This window comes from Urtica dioica, chromosome 4, assembly GCF_054948205.1.
Source record: "Urtica dioica subsp. dioica isolate 48M chromosome 4, U.dioica_male_clone48M_v1_H2, whole genome shotgun sequence".
Taxonomy (NCBI): Eukaryota; Viridiplantae; Streptophyta; class Magnoliopsida; order Rosales; family Urticaceae; genus Urtica; species Urtica dioica.
The window spans coordinates 3,157,520-3,173,356 of record NC_142759.1 but is presented as its reverse complement, the minus strand read 5'-3'; the positions used below and the strand labels follow the sequence as shown (position 1 = coordinate 3,173,356).

The following is a 15,837-nucleotide window of genomic DNA, read 5'->3' as shown; positions in this document are numbered from 1 at the left end:
AAAACAATTTCCGGACATCCGATTTCCCGGGAATTTCAAACCATGATAAAAATTAGAATCAATCTTATTTTCACTCGATTTTCCATTAAAAAAAATATAAAATCCTCTGTTTAATAGTACATTTTTCTAATTTTAAATCGCTCTATTATCTCATTTATATATAGGTTGAGTCACTTCGTATTTGTAGAGTAGGCATTATATAGAGTTTATACATCTATGTTCTCTTCGTCAGCTCTCGCCTCCTCGACGATGTTGAACACATTCAACAACAATGACTCAGCCTTGGTCGAGCATGTAATTTGACGATCATTGAATCGAAGGACGAGCTAGTAACAATCGACGACTTCAGTTTACTCTCTTGAAGATGAACTATTTTGTATCATGGTTTGCAATGATTCGAGATAATTGGTGGCATAACCATATACAAGTTACAAGAAGTGTGTGGCTTGCTATTTTGCTGTTTTAGTAGCTTAGTTTTTTATTTCTCAATAATATTTTGCCACTAATAATAGCTAGAACATTTTGTTTCTTTTGATGATTTCTTATGACTCTTTTCACATATGCTCATTGTAGTTAACACAGTTTTTTGGAAGATTGTTCCTTAATTTTTATAGGGTCCATTAAAAAAATAGTCAATTTAAATATTTGACATCGCTAAATAGTTAACGTTTGGTAAATCTTAAATAAATAGTACTTTCAAACGCAATTATTAAATAGATAGCCACTTTCATAAATTAAACGTTGACTATTTACTTAAAATTTATGTCTGAAAATGAATATTTAGCTAACCAAATATTGGCTATTTAGTAATATTAAACGTTTAAATTGGTTATTTTATTAATTTGACTATTTAGCCATATAAAACGTTAAAAATTTCTAAATAGCCAATGTTTCGTTAATTTTTGGTAAACAGCCACGTAAATCTATTTACGCATAGTAAATACGTGTATATAACGTTGGTTACGTCATATTTTGGGTTATTTATGAAATATTTATGGCTATATACGAAAAATTTATAAAATATTAGCTAAAATGCAAATGTTTTATGTTTTTTTGACTTATATTGCTAAATATTTGTACTATTTTTCTTTGCACTAGTGGTTTATAAACGTTCTAATTTGTCTTGTTAAAATCTAAAATGTACGACCTACGTGAGCTTTTTAAGATTAAATAGTCAATGTATGTGAGGATATTATCACCAAATCAACTGTATTTTAGATTTTAACAGCAAAATCTGTGAGTAACACATTTAAAGTTTGGTTAAAATTGGTTACATTTTAGATTTTGGCGAAAAAAAGATACAACAGAACAAAACGCATATGATTCATGGACCATTAGTGTAAAAAATTATACTGTTATCGTAATTTTTAAGTATTGTTGTCACTAATGTGCTACTGCTAACAATTTATTCTTCAAACAATGAGTTTATTGCTTAAAATTAAGATATTTGTTTATAATTAAATCATCTGATGATGTTGATATATTTTTACTTGACACGTGATATTAATATTATTAGTCACTCATGATTACATCATATATGATTTAAACTGTAACTCATTAAAAAAAATATATATATATATAAAGGTAAATACAGTAAATACAAATATTTTAAAGGCTAAATAAATAAACTCCCAAAATGGAAAGTAAGCAATAACTAAAGGATGGTTGACCAACACCAACCTACAGTGACACACAAACGCGCGGACGACATAAAATAAAAATAAATAATTTTCGCGTCGTTCATTTCCCGTGCCATACCACGTCAGCACCGAAAACCCCGCTTGATTTTCGACACGTGGCGATAAAATTAAACTATTTTCTGTCGAGAATAAAGAGTCAGCGGGCGTGGAGATGAAGCAGCTTGCACTTTAATGGGAGCCAAATGAAATTCCAATCTTGTCCTCGTCTCTGTCATAATAATAAATATTATTTTAATAATTATATGTCTGAAAAAAAAACAAGGAAGCAAAATCTCTCTCTCTCTCTCTGATGTTGTGATTTGATTGATAAATTGAGTCAAATTAATGGCTTCTTCAAAACCCTAGCCGCCATTTTTTCGTACTCGCCGAAGAAACCATTGTCACAGGTATGTTCAAGCCTCGCTACTTATTCTTTCTCCTCTTTTTTCTTCATTTAGATTTTTTTTTTGTTAATTTGGCGCGACTTTCTAGTGCTTTAAACTGTGAATTTTCTAGGGAGTAATTGTATTGTCTGAGAATTTTGATTAGAGGTAATTAGATTTTTGTTTTTTTAGACTCGTTGATAAATGAAAGCATGGTTTGGTTTAGAATAATTGCGACTCTGTTTTTCTGCTGTTTCGTGGCCTTATGCTTTATTTTCAAATTAATATGTATATTTCATTTCTTCTCTGAAATGTTGAGAAATTAAGATTGAATTCCCTTTCCAGGTTCTGAAATTATATTGTATGCGTTGCAGCTTGTTAGAAGTTTTCAGTTTCTGAGTGTTTCCCATATCCTATTTGGGGAATAAGTATCATCTGGTTGAGTGTGTAAGTTGCAGAATTGAATACACTGGATTTGTAAATATTTGGTTATTTAGCGGGTTTTCCTCGCTAGGGATGGCTGACGAGGGCCTTCGGATTGGTGGACTATCTTCCGGGCTGGCCGTGATACTGAATGGCGAGACTAGTAAAGCAGGTTCATCGAAATCCCACCTTGTTTCTTACTGCGACGAGTTTAGTAATCAGTCGGTAGAGCGAACTATCGAGTATATATTGGGTCTTCCAAATAAATCGATCGGTTCAATATCGGGTCAAATTAACAGCAGTCTAGTCCGCGTCATCATAAAGAATGAGTGTTCAGTACTGCGTTCGGGTTCATCTGTTTTGCTGAGTGACAGGGATGTTATCTCCGCTGTTACACTCGAGGAGTCCAGTGTCTGTGGTGATATAAGAATTGTCAGACCTCCTTTGCTGATAGAGAGCCTAGCGATGTTCAGCAGCGCCCGAGCAAATGCCTCAGTGCGGACCGGAAAGTGGATGTACGAAGCTGTTTTGGAAACTTCGGGTATTCAACAGATAGGCTGGGCAACTCTTTCTTGCCCTTTCACTGATCACAAGGGTGTGGGTGATGCCGATGACTCGTACGCATTCGATGGAAGGAGAGTTAAAAAATGGAACAAAGATGCCGAGACATATGGGCAGACATGGGTTGTTGGTGATGTTATTGGATGTTGCATAGATTTGGATCAAAACGACATATCATTCTACCGTAATGGTGTCTCACTTGGTGTGGCTTTTCACAGGATCCGGAAGATGGGGCCGGGATTTGGATACTACCCTGCAATTTCCCTCTCACAAGGTGAAAGATGTGAGTTAAATTTCGGTTCCCACCCATTTAAGTACGCAGTCGAAGGGTATCTCCCGTTACAGGCACCGCCGCTTGTAAATAGTCCCGCCACGTATTTGCTACGTTGCTTGTCGAGGCTGTTGGATATGCATTGCATGGACCGGGACGAGCATTCTTCAGTGGAAAAATTGAGACGGCTCAAGAGGTTTGTTCCGTTTGACGAAATTTTTCATCCCGTTGCTCATGGGATATGTGCCGAATTTTTCTCTCTACTTGAAGCTAACGCCGACAACATAGAATACATTGCTTGGGGTCCATTTATGTCATTTATGGTGGAAGTCTTCAAGGCACAAGCACCGCATGATTACTCGAGTTTGGATATGATTCTCGACGTTTTTCTAGAATTTCAAGCATCGAATTTGTTATTTGAACAGCTTATATATGCCCTCTCACACCATAGCAAAGCAGCTAAATTCGTCTTGTCCGAGTGCCCATGTTCGGGGTCATACCCGTACCTGGCATTGGCATGTCACATATTGAGGCGAGAAGAAATACTGCTCCTTTGGTGGAAATCATCGGATTTCGAATTACTCTTCGAAGGTTTCCTTTCCCAGAAGGCTCAAAACAAACAAGACCTCGAGGCGATGATGCCGTCTGTGTGGTGGCCTGGTTCGCATGAGGATGTGTCTTGCGAAACCAACATGTTCTTGACAACTACGGCTTTATCTGAAACAGTTAGTAAGGTACGTTTTCAGCTAAAAACTGCGGTTTATTTTTCTTTTCTGAAATAATTTATGTACTTAAGAATCCCGGAAGAATACACAAAGCTTCTTTTGAATCTGGAATATTTTAAGAGTCCATGATCCCAGCCTCATCCACGAGGGCCATGAAATCTGTCATTTTTTTCCCATAACTGAATAAAAATATAAAATCAATTTTAACATTGATAGTGGCTCGAAATATTCCTATCTAGCAGTGGTAACCGCAAAAAATATAAGCCTTTGCATCAGGATTATCAATGTAATTTAGCACAAAATAAGGTAGTCATGTTGACGTGATTGTACAATGATTTCCTTAAGTAGGCGTACGGTCAATCTATACTGTAAATATGAGTCATTTGCACTCATGGGTAGCTATCTTTTCTGCAGATTGAGGAGAAGCACAGAGATCTCTGTCGGCTGGTGATACAATTCATACCACCCGTAACGCCTCCCCAGCTTCAAGGTTCCGTGTTTAGGACATTTTTACAAAACCTTTTATTGAAAAACAGGGGAGCAGATCGTATTATTCCACCGTCTGGGGTCTCTAGCAACTCTGTATTGATTTCTGTCTATACAGTCTTGCTTCATTTTTTATCGGAAGGATTTGGCATGGGGGACGTCTGCGGCTGGTTGAAAAGATGGGAAAACAATTCAGATGTTGGTTTTCTTCACAGGGGCGGTGAACGGTCTTTCCCGATTGGTTTGCTCTTGAAACATGATTCCCATCGAACAGATATTTCTAGGCTCGGTGGATCGTTCAATCATTTGTCGAAATTGCATCCTGTAAATGAACGGGAAGAAGAAATGGTTCGGTGGGAAGAAGGCTGTATGGACGATGAAGAAACCAGGGTGACACACTTGGGCGTGGATAAACCAAGTTGTTGTTCAACAAGTTACGATGCTGATTTTGGTAGAAGCTTAAAAGCCCCAATTAGATACACAACCAGGTGTTCACGGTCTCAGTTAAATCCTATTTCAGAGAGATCCACTCATGTTGCTACGGAATGCGGTGCTGCTAGTTTGAATGATGAAATAGCCGATAAACCAAGCTCTAGTGATCAATCTGAATCAGAGTATGACTATCATCCAGTGCATCACACGACATTTGTACCAATGGAGAGTAATATGTCTTCAGCTACTTTAAGAGAAGAAGAACTTCTTGATGTTTTGTTATTGCTATATCACATAGGTCTTGCACCAAACTTAAAGCGGGTGAGTTCTTAACGATCATAGTAATTTTTTTTTTTTCATTTAAATAAACAGTGGTTATGATTGATTTTGGATATGTTTCTATGTGAGTATTTCTTTGGTTATTGTTCTAGTTATCATATATCTTGTAGCATTGGTAAAAATATCCTAGCAATAGGACTATTTAACCACGACTTACGATTTTTTTCTTTTATAAAGCTCTTTTTTTATATATTTTTTTATATTAGTTTTATGACATTACCCTTAACATACATGAAGAAGAATTCTCTTTTATCTCTGTCCATTAGAAGACAAGAACTACACAATTAAATATTTTGTCATGAGACATTATCATTCTTTTTATTTTTATTTTAAGTTTCAATCCTTATTTTTGAACTGTTTTAATGATAAATAAAAGAAACAGGAAGCAGATGAAGAAGAAACTGATCATCCTTGCATGCACTTATTGGTAAATTTATTAGGGAGTTACCTGTGTTCTCCTCAAAGTTGGTTTTATCGTGGTTTTATTTTTGGGATAGAGGTTTGCGTGATTGGAGGTCACATTTTTATGGTATTGTAGTGACTTTGGGGTAAATATGAAAATAAATAAATAAACAAATAAAAGAAGAAGAGAAGAGAGATAGAAAAAGAGAAAGGATTATGGATTTTCGATTGATGGACTATTAACTTGAGTGACAAACCTATATCTACTTTTTTGCTGTTATTCATAATATTAGGTAATTTGTGTGTCCTATTTTTTCCCGGAACCCTTATTGTTCTATTTTTTAAAAGCAGATGGTTAATTTTTTATTTTTTTTTATTTTTTTATGTGCGACTCTTTCCTAATGTGGGTTCATTAGTTCTAACCATACACTTCACTGCTAATGCAATTATAAGTAATCAGGATACCGATTTGAATGTCACTTTATCTGCTATTTAATGCTATATATTATAATATGTAATCGTTGCCATTTTAATTAGGTTTACCAAAAATGGGTATTGAAAAATCTATATGTTTTTGGTCTGGTATGTTTTTTGTTTAACCCTTCGCTTGCTTTTTTTTTTATATATATTTTATTTTATAGTAATTTCTTTTTCAAGACCATTTTGTTCTACACTTGTAATTGTCTTCCTGAAATTTCCTAATCCAGGAGCTTTCATTTATTTTTTTTATTTTAAACTGTTTTCTGGCTTTTGTTTTCTTAATTATTTTATAAACAAACACCAGAACACCTAATTTTAAATGTGATTTCTGCAGGCTTCATACTACATTTCTCACCAGTCCCAACTAATGTCCCTGCTAGAAGAAGTTGATAAACAAATCAGAGAACGGCCGTGTATTGAGCAGTTAAAGCGCTTGAAAGAAGCTCGTAACAGTTACCGTGAAAAAATTATTGACTGTGTTAGACATTCTGCATGGTAAGACGAAGGTCACAAGAACTTGCAACTTTGTAATCACTTTAGTCGTAATTTGTTTTCATTGTTTGTATTGCAAGTTACACTTTACAGGTATGTCAAGTTATTTTATGTTTCCTTTTTTTGTTGTCATCATTATTTGCCTTGCAGGTATCGAATCTCTTTATTTTGCCGATGGAAGCAGAGAGGAATGTATGCAACATGCATGTGGACTGTCCAACTGCTTTTGGTCCTTAGTAAAGAAGATTCGCTGTTTCTATATACGCCTGAGTTTTATGTGGAAGCCTTGGTAAATCCAATTCTTTTATGAAAATTGACATGGTAGGCCTAATAAGTGTCTATTCCACATGTTTGGAGTAGTTGCATTTTGAAATAATGTCTCATCAGCTAATTTGCATGTGTATATTCGACATCTCTAGATACTGTTATAAGCCCCGTTTGATTAAAAAAAACAAATGAAATTGTGCAGCTCTTATCATTATTATTATTACTACTGCTTTTGGGTGAGATAATGACAACTGCTTGGTCAATAATTGTATTTTTTTTCTTTTTCTCGTTCTTTCAGGTGGACTGCTTTCATGTTTTACGTAAGGGCGATCCTCCATTTGTTCCTTTGTCGGTTTTTATCAAGCAAGGACTTGCTTCATTCGTATGTTTCGCTTCAAATCTTGTATTTTGAGCTGTTCATTCCATAGATTCTCTCTTATATGTACAACTCTTTTGCCAGGTTACTTTTGTGGTCACACACTTCAATGATCCTAGGATATCGAGTGCAGAGCTTAGGGATCTTCTTCTTCAATCAATCTCAGTCTTGATACAATACAAGGAGTACTTGGCCGCTTTTGAGAACAATCAAGCAGCGATTCAAAGAATGCCAAAGGCACTGCTTTCTTCGTTTGATAACAGATCTTGGATCCCAGTGACAAACATTCTTTTGCGGTTATGCAAGGGCTCTGGGTTTGGTTCTTCTAAGTATGGCGAATCGTCCTCGTCATCAATTGTTTTTCAGGTGAGTTCAATCGCTGGTTTATCAAAAATTTTTATTTTTTATTATCTCTTTACACTGGATTAGCTTCTGACAGTCTTTCCCCGTCAACTTGGCTCTTTCTCCTCTTTAAACATGAATATTATAGAGATTGCTTAAGGAAGCATGCATCAGCGACGAAGTGTTGTTCTCAGCTTTTCTCAACCGCCTATTTAACACTCTCAGCTGGACAATGACCGAATTCTCAGTTTCTGTTCAGGAAATGCAAGAAAAATACCAGGTGAGAGGGCATATCTGCAAAGCCAAATCCGCTTAATATTTATCTTCCGTCCTTGTGTTCTCTGCACCTGCACCAAAAAGTGATTCTCTGTTATAAGCTTCAGTCTCTCATGAGATATTTATGCTTTGCAGGTTCTGGAGTTTCAGCAAAAGAAATGCAGTATCATCTTTGACCTGTCATGCAATCTCACAAGGGTTTTGGAATTTTGCACCCGTGAGATACCACAAGCGTTTCTCAATGGAACCGATACAAACCTACGGAGATTGACGGAGCTTATTGTTTTTATTCTGAACCGCATAACTTCGGCCGCGGATGTCGAGTTTTTCGAATGGTATGTTTCTCACCCAGTTCCGCTAGTTCTTGTCGGTTAATCTTTATTTATATCTTTATCACTTATTTCTGAGACACTCCACAAAATTCGAGAATATGTTACAGACCTCACTCATAGGATTAAAAGGGCTACAAAGATAGTTGCCAGTGCCTTCTCCCAAAAACGAATTTCATCCTTTCCCCACACTTTTATTACAACTAGCATGACTTTCTTCTATCATCTGTGCAGGTCACTGAGACGACACAGCCAATCAATAGAAAAGGCGAACAGAGGAATGATATTAGCACCTCTAGTCGGGATAATATCGAACTTATTAGACAGTAGTGAAGATTTGGAGTTCAAGGAGCACAATGATGTTTTGGGCATCTTTGCAGGCATGGATTGCCCTAGCCGGGTTCATTGCGGATTTCAGTTCCTGTTGGATTACAATTGGGTTTGTCCACAGATCCATATTTTCAACCGGCTAAAAGTTGTTCATTTTGTTTTAAATGGAACTAATTGTATTTTTTTTTCTTCCACAGGCTGGGTCTTTCAGAGGGGATTCGTATCTTCCGAAACTAGGGCAATTAGAGAATTTCTTGGCTCTGCTCGTGACCCGGAGCGAATCTGAAGAGAGAGAAGAAAGCGATGGTGTTTGCTGTATCTGCTACACTGCCAAAGTGGACTCGAGGTTTTTGCCGTGTTCCCACAAGTCTTGTTATGGATGCATAACAAGACATCTTTTGAATTGCGATCGGTGTTTCTTCTGTAACGCTGCCGTTATCCAAGTTATCGAGACCCGCGAGGATTCGGAGTAAGTGACTCCGTATTGTGTAAATAAATGTTTGTTGTTTGCCGTGCTCTTCCATCGATTTCGGGTTCGGTCCGGAAGTCCGAGCTTCTGTAAAGTGATGTGAGACATGGGCTAAAAAAAGGGAAAAAAGAAAGAAAAAAGGAGAGGAATATTTCTCTGAATAGTGTGAATTTATATGGTAATAATCTGGTGAAATGCTAGGCTTGAAGAGAAGTACTATTGGGACTTGGGGTTGGTTCATGAATTTTTGTAGAGTAAGCTTTAGAGGTCAATTGTTATGTAAATATGAGATGTAAATGGAAAAGAAATCCTATCGATCATACTAAAATAAATAAAAATTCTATTCCAACTATTTCTTTCTTGCTGCTGGAAAGTTGCAGAGTGCCTAGAGTTATGTCATTTCTTTATATATATATTTTTTCTATATAATTACCTATCGATACTAAATTTACTCATACATTGGTTACAAACGGAGATAGGGACAAATAATATAAATACAACACGTTATTGTTGTGATTAATTCCAAAAACTTATTATTCTATGATTTTATATAAACGAAACACAAATACGTTATTATTGTGATTAAAACTTAATATTCCACGATTTTTTTTAATCTTTGCTAGGTTGATCGCTAGTGGAACTTTCCGCACATAGATTAAGAAAATCTTAAACTACAAGAAAGCTCATTCTTTCTTTAATTAGAACAGTTACTAAAAGGTCATCCCAAAAATATAGTTATTATTTTGGTCTAAATTATCAAAATTGCTATGGTGAAGCCATTTCCCATACAAATTACCAATCTTATATGAGGTCCAATTCTTCGTGAGTTCTTGATTTATTTAGAGTCCAGCCCACGTATCAACATCCATAATTGTTAGAATTAAAATAAGAAAAATTGGCTACTAATCCTGATGATGTTGTTGACTTACTTATTAGTAGAACTCAAACGTTGGTTACTGTTTTACTTCACTCATTTAAACCACACAATGGTACATTCGATATTTCATAGTCGTAAATTTCAGTAAATGGCTAGATTACAAAATTTACCAAATGTGGGCTAGATCTTAAATACCACGTTTCAAAAAGACTACGTTGTTAGTTTGCCCTTTTTATTATATTAAATTACATAAATATCCTCTTTATTATAATACCTCTAAATGTGCACTAAGAGGATATTATTGTAATTTGGTCAAAATTGCTTTGCTACTTTACACAATCCGTCCAAATGTGGAATGATTATTTTTTGGTGGGCCCCACTAACATGAATCTATCCCTCTCTCTCTCTTTTTTTTTTCCTTCTTATTTACCAAACAATGGAAACAATAAATCTATTTCCTACAATATTTCAAATAGTTTCTATCTTTCCTATATTCCATCTTAACAAACACAGCCTTAGTGTCCTTGATTATTCCCTATACTGTTAAAATAATTTTGGAAAAATTATTTTGACGATAAAATTTTAGATACATTACTCTTGTGATTAGTTTTAAAAAAACATAAAAAAAATTCAACCTTTTATAAGCGCAACTCCAACCCATTTCCTATATTTGGTGTTAATTCAACACAACTTTTGTGTTGATTTAGCATCAAATATTTTTCCAACTCCAATCACAACACCAAATTTCACACTAAAAATACTATTCACCATTATTATATTATTAAAATAAAACAATCTCTTTATTAATAAATATTTCAATAAATAATTATAATGGTGATATTTTTTAATTACTATGTCTTTTAAAATTATATTATTGTTTTTAGTTTTTATTTTATTTTGTGTGTTTAATTTAAACTTTGTAACATATATTTAAATTTTTATGTTTTAATTGAACTTTGTTTTGATATTTTTGTAGTCAATTTATGAGTTTTTGTGTTTTATAAACATTTATAAGGTTAATATATGTATATATGAAAAAAAAACCCTTTGAATTTAATATGTTAATTTAAAAAAGAAAAAGAAAAAAAGGGAATGCCGTGTTGTACAGTGGCACGACATATATGCCGTGCCACTGTTTAAATCATCAAATTTGGTGTTGGTTATCACGTGTGATTGGAGCTGTTTTTACACTATATTTGGCGTTATGCCGTTGGGTTGGAGAAGCCCTAAGTAACCTTTGTTAGGTTGATCCCTACTAAAACTTTCCGCACGCGGATTAAGAAAATCTTACACTACAAAAAGGGACCTTCTTGGTGTTTTCCTTGGTATCCTCCCGTCAAAATAAATCATGTAATTATTATTTTTATTTATTTATTTAAAAAATAAATTAAATGATTAAAGAGACAAAAAAAAAAAAAAAAAAAAAAGACAAAAGGATCTACATTCTAAAAAAATGTTCATTCTTTCTTTAGTTAGATCAGTTACTAAAAGAATATTTTAATTGTATGATATTTTATTTCATTTAAAACATCCATAATTTTCAAATTAAAATAAATATTTATCAATTACTAAATTGTCCGATCCGATCAAATGTGTTTACGCATTTATTCAATATAGTAATAGAAAAAATGTCAAAATTACGGAATATTTATGTGTGCGTGATTTATTAGTTGGTTAGCAATAATAAAAGCAAAGGAGACACGAGGATAAGCAATAAGTCGCGTGTGGTCCAATGGTTGATGCATTTCAGAAACGACATCAATCAGGCAAATAGGTACACCAAGTCAAAATTTATTTACACAAAAAAAAAAAAAAAAAAAACACTGGATCAAAGCATTAGTGAACTTAGCTTAAATTATTATTATTATTATTATTATTATTATTATTATATATAAAAGAAAAGAAAGTTTTATTATTCACAGACTCAATTTACTATCCACGTTAAAATGTAATGATAAATTTGCTTTTTAATTTTAAGATATTAACAAAAATGCTGATAACCATCATTAATCTCTGACAACAACAAATGCTTTTTTTTTTTTTTTTTTAACTAGATACTTCTATATAATAGTATAATCATCATTGTTAAATAAAAATTAAAAAAATAAATCTAGATATTTCTAGATTATTTTCATCTAAGTATCTTTTATTTGAACTAGATACTTCTAGATAATAGTATAATCATCATTATTGGATAACAATTACAAAATTTAAATCTAGATATTTCTAGATGATTTTCATCTACATGACACTATAAGTAAGCTCTTCGTTTTTGTTTTTGTTTTTTTTTTTTGTGTGGGTGAAGTTCTAGCAGGGCCGGCCCAACGTATACGGAGGCCTTAAGCGTAAAAAAATAATTAGGCCTTTTTAAAAAAATAAAAAAATAATATATGTTAAAATAATAATAATAATATTTAATCATAATAATCTAAATAATATAGTCCTTAATTAAATCTTTCGCCATATTTTTCATTTGATTCTTACACTTTATAAAGTTATGTGATCCCCAAAGTATTGTTTTATAGTCTTTCGTGCTTTCCAAACATACATGTTTTTTCGCATCTCATTTTATTTTCATCATTCAACCCTGAAATTTTATGTAACATACATATTTAAAAATTCATCATAGGAAAGCTTTAGCGACATAGGAATGGGACCCATTCTCAAATCATGGAAAGGAATTTGCCAAACTGGGGATTATTTTAATTCATCCCACTGTAATAGGTAAACAAATTAGTGGTTTTATTTTTTTTTATCTTTGATATATATGACATTAAATTACTCAAATAACCATTTCTGCAATCTATGGCTCTAAATGTTCCCCTTTATGAAGAATTTTACACGTGATGAGGATTTATTTTAATTTTGTGGCTGGGAAATGAGGTTTTTATTTACGTACATACTAAAATAAAAATTTGTTCATGCATGTTAATACATAGTGCGGAGGGCATTTAATGCATGTTCAATGGTATATATAGATTTTTTTTTTTGCCTTTTGTGTCTGCGTTTGTTTATTAGTCTTTTAATGAAACGAATTATTCTTTTTGGGACTAATAAGACGCTGATGCATGTGGGAATATTAATTTTTTTTTTCTTGGAGCTGAACATATACCCACCGCTTGAAGAAAATGACAATTGCTTTTTTTGGGCCTTTTTTTCTCCCAATATTCAAGGGTCTTAAGCAATGGCTTACCTTGCTTACCTATTGGGCCGGCCCTGAGTTCTAGTTAACATAAAGCTTTTCATCATGTCGTTGTTTCAACCATTAATAATTTCTTGCACCAAAACTAAATAACTATTTTTACCATCCTCTTTTCGTGTTGCATTTCGGCATTCAATGTTAAACAACCATCAAATGAACAATTGTGAAAGAAATTTATTGCAAATTAGTTAATCTATTAGATACATTTAAGTTATAGAGGCAGAGCGCGTGAATGTGGCTCGTGATAAATAAAACTGGAGAACTTAAACGATACAGACGATGTAATTTTACCTAAAATCTGGGGGATGCATATGTAATTTTAGCTAAAATAAAAAGGGGCTTCTATAATAGTGTAGACTCTTATACAATATCATTGGTGTACAATCTGAACAATTTATTACAATCTCGATTGATTTTTGTTTTTAAACGATGGCACTTGGTTACGCAAGATTATTTTCTCCTTTTAATTCAATATTATGTGATAATAATATTTGATAAATTTTATTATAAATAAAATAAAATATAAAATCTTCCAGGAGCAAATTCAAGGTTGGATTCCTTATAAAGAAAAATGTGAACAGTCTGAATCAATCCAATCAATTCGTTTTTTTTTTCTTCCTCTTTACAGACCATTGTCAATGTGACTTACATTAGTGCATTTCTTAATCTGTCAAATAGTGGAAAACCATCAAGTGAGTGAGATATATATCGAAATTATATAATTTGGTTATATCGACAGGATTGACATGTTATAACTTATATGTGTATAGATTTGTACTCTTGCGAATTTCCTCCAACAAAGATTCGACCAATTTCTGCATCGACAACTAAGTTGGGTTTACTTTTTTGGTTTTTTTTTTAATAGCCACTATTTATGCAGTTTTATTTCACTTCTTCGTACTTTTTTTTCGCCAATTCAACCCAATTTGTTCTTTTGTTTACCGAACCTCACACAATATTAATTTCCAATCGAATGAATCATTGAATGTATCCAAGTTTGACCCATCCATAGCTTAAGCCTATATATTCAACATATTCACAATATCATTCACAAATTAAAAGAAGAAAAAAAAAACCAATAAAACAAAAGAAGAGAGAGAGAGAAAAAAAAAAAGAAGCAATAGTGTGTGTAGATCAAATCCTTAACTCTCTATCCCAAACAGACTTAATTGTGTTGTTTGACGTAATTAGTTAAAGTCGCAATATACATGTACATAATTAATAATACATCCGATGCTACAGAACTACAGAAAAAAGATGCTTATTTACTTTGTATCTCTCGTTTTTCATTAATTTCTCTCCACTCTTACAGTTTAACATGGACAAAACAATTAACCAATTAAATTTTTAACTATTTTAGACAGCATAACCGTGTTTTTTTAAAACGATTAATTAATTAACTGTTAGTTTTAATATTTATTTTTTCTTGATGGTTGGCTTACCATAAAATAATGAATTAAGATTAACCATTTTGTTATATTTAATCAAAACAAACGAATAAAATATAAACTAATTGACCGATTAATTTTACCAGTGAAACATATTCACCTTTACTTGCAATTCTTTCATGATGTTGTCCCCTCTTCCCATGGGGCTGAATAAGACAAGTGACTATAAATTCCGCCCGGGTCGTCCTATTTTATTTTGTTTCTTTTTTTAATGTTTACGAGAACTTTATTTTGTCATTGTAACAAGTTGCAAAATCTCCTCATTTTCCTTTTGGAATTTGCAATAGTTCGTGAAAATGACAAGCAAAAGAAGATAAAACCAAGAAGAGCACCAATCAGCAATGCAGTGCAGTTATTAAATGTTCTTACAGATATTAACATTTACTCACCTTGGAATTTCTCAACTATTTAATATTTACGAATTGCAAATACACATAAACATAAAAAAAAAAAAAAAAAAAAAAAAAAAACCGGCCGCACAGAACTTGATGTACAGCTATAAAAAAAAAAGCACCAAATCTCAGAATTCTTACAGATATTAGCATCAACTCACATTGGAATTTATCAACTATTTAATATTTACAATTGCAAATACACATAAAAATAAAAACAAAAACAGGAACTTAAGACAAAGTAAATATTCATACTCTCTCTCAACAAGTATATTCAAAATTAAATACTTGGATTGGATTCAAATATAAAAGCTGTGAAGTGCGTTTCCACCGTGTATCGCCGCCGACAAGTAAATCAAAAGCTCTTCCTCATCGCTGCCGTCGAACTCCGCCTCCTCCGGCAGTCTCCGGACGAGCTCCGGCAACAGCCTAGCCCTGCAAAGCGGACACGTGGCGCTGCATCGCTGCATCCACGTGTCCAGGCAAGCCATGTGGTAGACGTGGCCGCACCTCAGCCGTCGGATCTCGTCCCCATCTTCGAGCTCCGAGAGACACACCACGCAATCCACGGCGTCTCCGGCGAAAAATTCCGGCGGGATGTTCTGGTCCACGAGGGTGAGGTACTCGGCGGCGGTCAAGGCCGGCTTGTGGGGCGGCTTAGGGCTGAGACCGGTGAGGGATGTGATTAGGGTTAGGGTTTCGAAGAAGAGAAGGGTTAAGAAGAGTAGAGACATGGCGTAGAGCTCCGACAAGAGTTTCATCAGACATGCCATTTTAGTACAGTGAATTAAATATCTAAGCTCCCAAAACAACTATACAACAGCCGACTATAAATTATATATGGCACTTGAAACTT

General features: G+C 33.8%; 2 protein-coding genes across 3 annotated transcripts; one reads left to right on the top strand and one right to left on the bottom strand.

Annotated features, from left to right (window-relative positions):
- Positions 1-1,955: 1,955 nt before the first annotated feature.
- LOC149399321 (E3 ubiquitin-protein ligase RKP) lies at positions 1,956-9,414 on the top strand. Of its 2 annotated transcripts, none has more exons than XM_089611843.1 (11): positions 1,956-2,086; positions 2,437-4,051; positions 4,457-5,281; positions 6,516-6,676; positions 6,824-6,962; positions 7,239-7,322; positions 7,401-7,682; positions 7,807-7,938; positions 8,070-8,269; positions 8,498-8,702; positions 8,791-9,414. In XM_089611843.1, exons 2-11 carry the CDS (start codon positions 2,579-2,581, stop codon positions 9,064-9,066), a joined length of 3,777 nt encoding a protein of 1,258 aa, XP_089467969.1. In that variant the 5' UTR covers positions 1,956-2,086; positions 2,437-2,578; the 3' UTR covers positions 9,067-9,414. The 2 variants fall into 2 exon arrangements, with proteins under 2 accessions (XP_089467969.1, XP_089467968.1); XM_089611842.1 differs by having other exon boundaries at positions 2,408-4,051.
- Positions 9,415-15,072: 5,658 nt separating this feature from the next.
- On the bottom strand, positions 15,073-15,837 carry LOC149399320 (RING-H2 finger protein ATL3-like). Its single transcript, XM_089613282.1, has one exon. It carries the CDS (start codon positions 15,752-15,754, stop codon positions 15,281-15,283), a length of 474 nt encoding a protein of 157 aa, XP_089469408.1. The 5' UTR covers positions 15,755-15,837; the 3' UTR covers positions 15,073-15,280.

Bases quoted from the DNA above. Each gene is read 5' to 3' on its own strand.
- LOC149399321 (XM_089611843.1), top strand. From the start codon at position 2,579: ATGGCTGACGAGGGCCTTCGGATTGGTGGACTATCTTCCGGGCTGGCC. The intron at 5,282-6,515 runs GTGAGTTCTTAA...TGATTTCTGCAG, and splicing joins TTGCACCAAACTTAAAGCGG to GCTTCATACTACATTTCTCA. The intron at 6,677-6,823 runs GTAAGACGAAGG...TTTGCCTTGCAG, and splicing joins TGTGTTAGACATTCTGCATG to GTATCGAATCTCTTTATTTT.
- LOC149399320 (XM_089613282.1), bottom strand. From the start codon at position 15,754: ATGGCATGTCTGATGAAACTCTTGTCGGAGCTCTACGCCATGTCTCTA.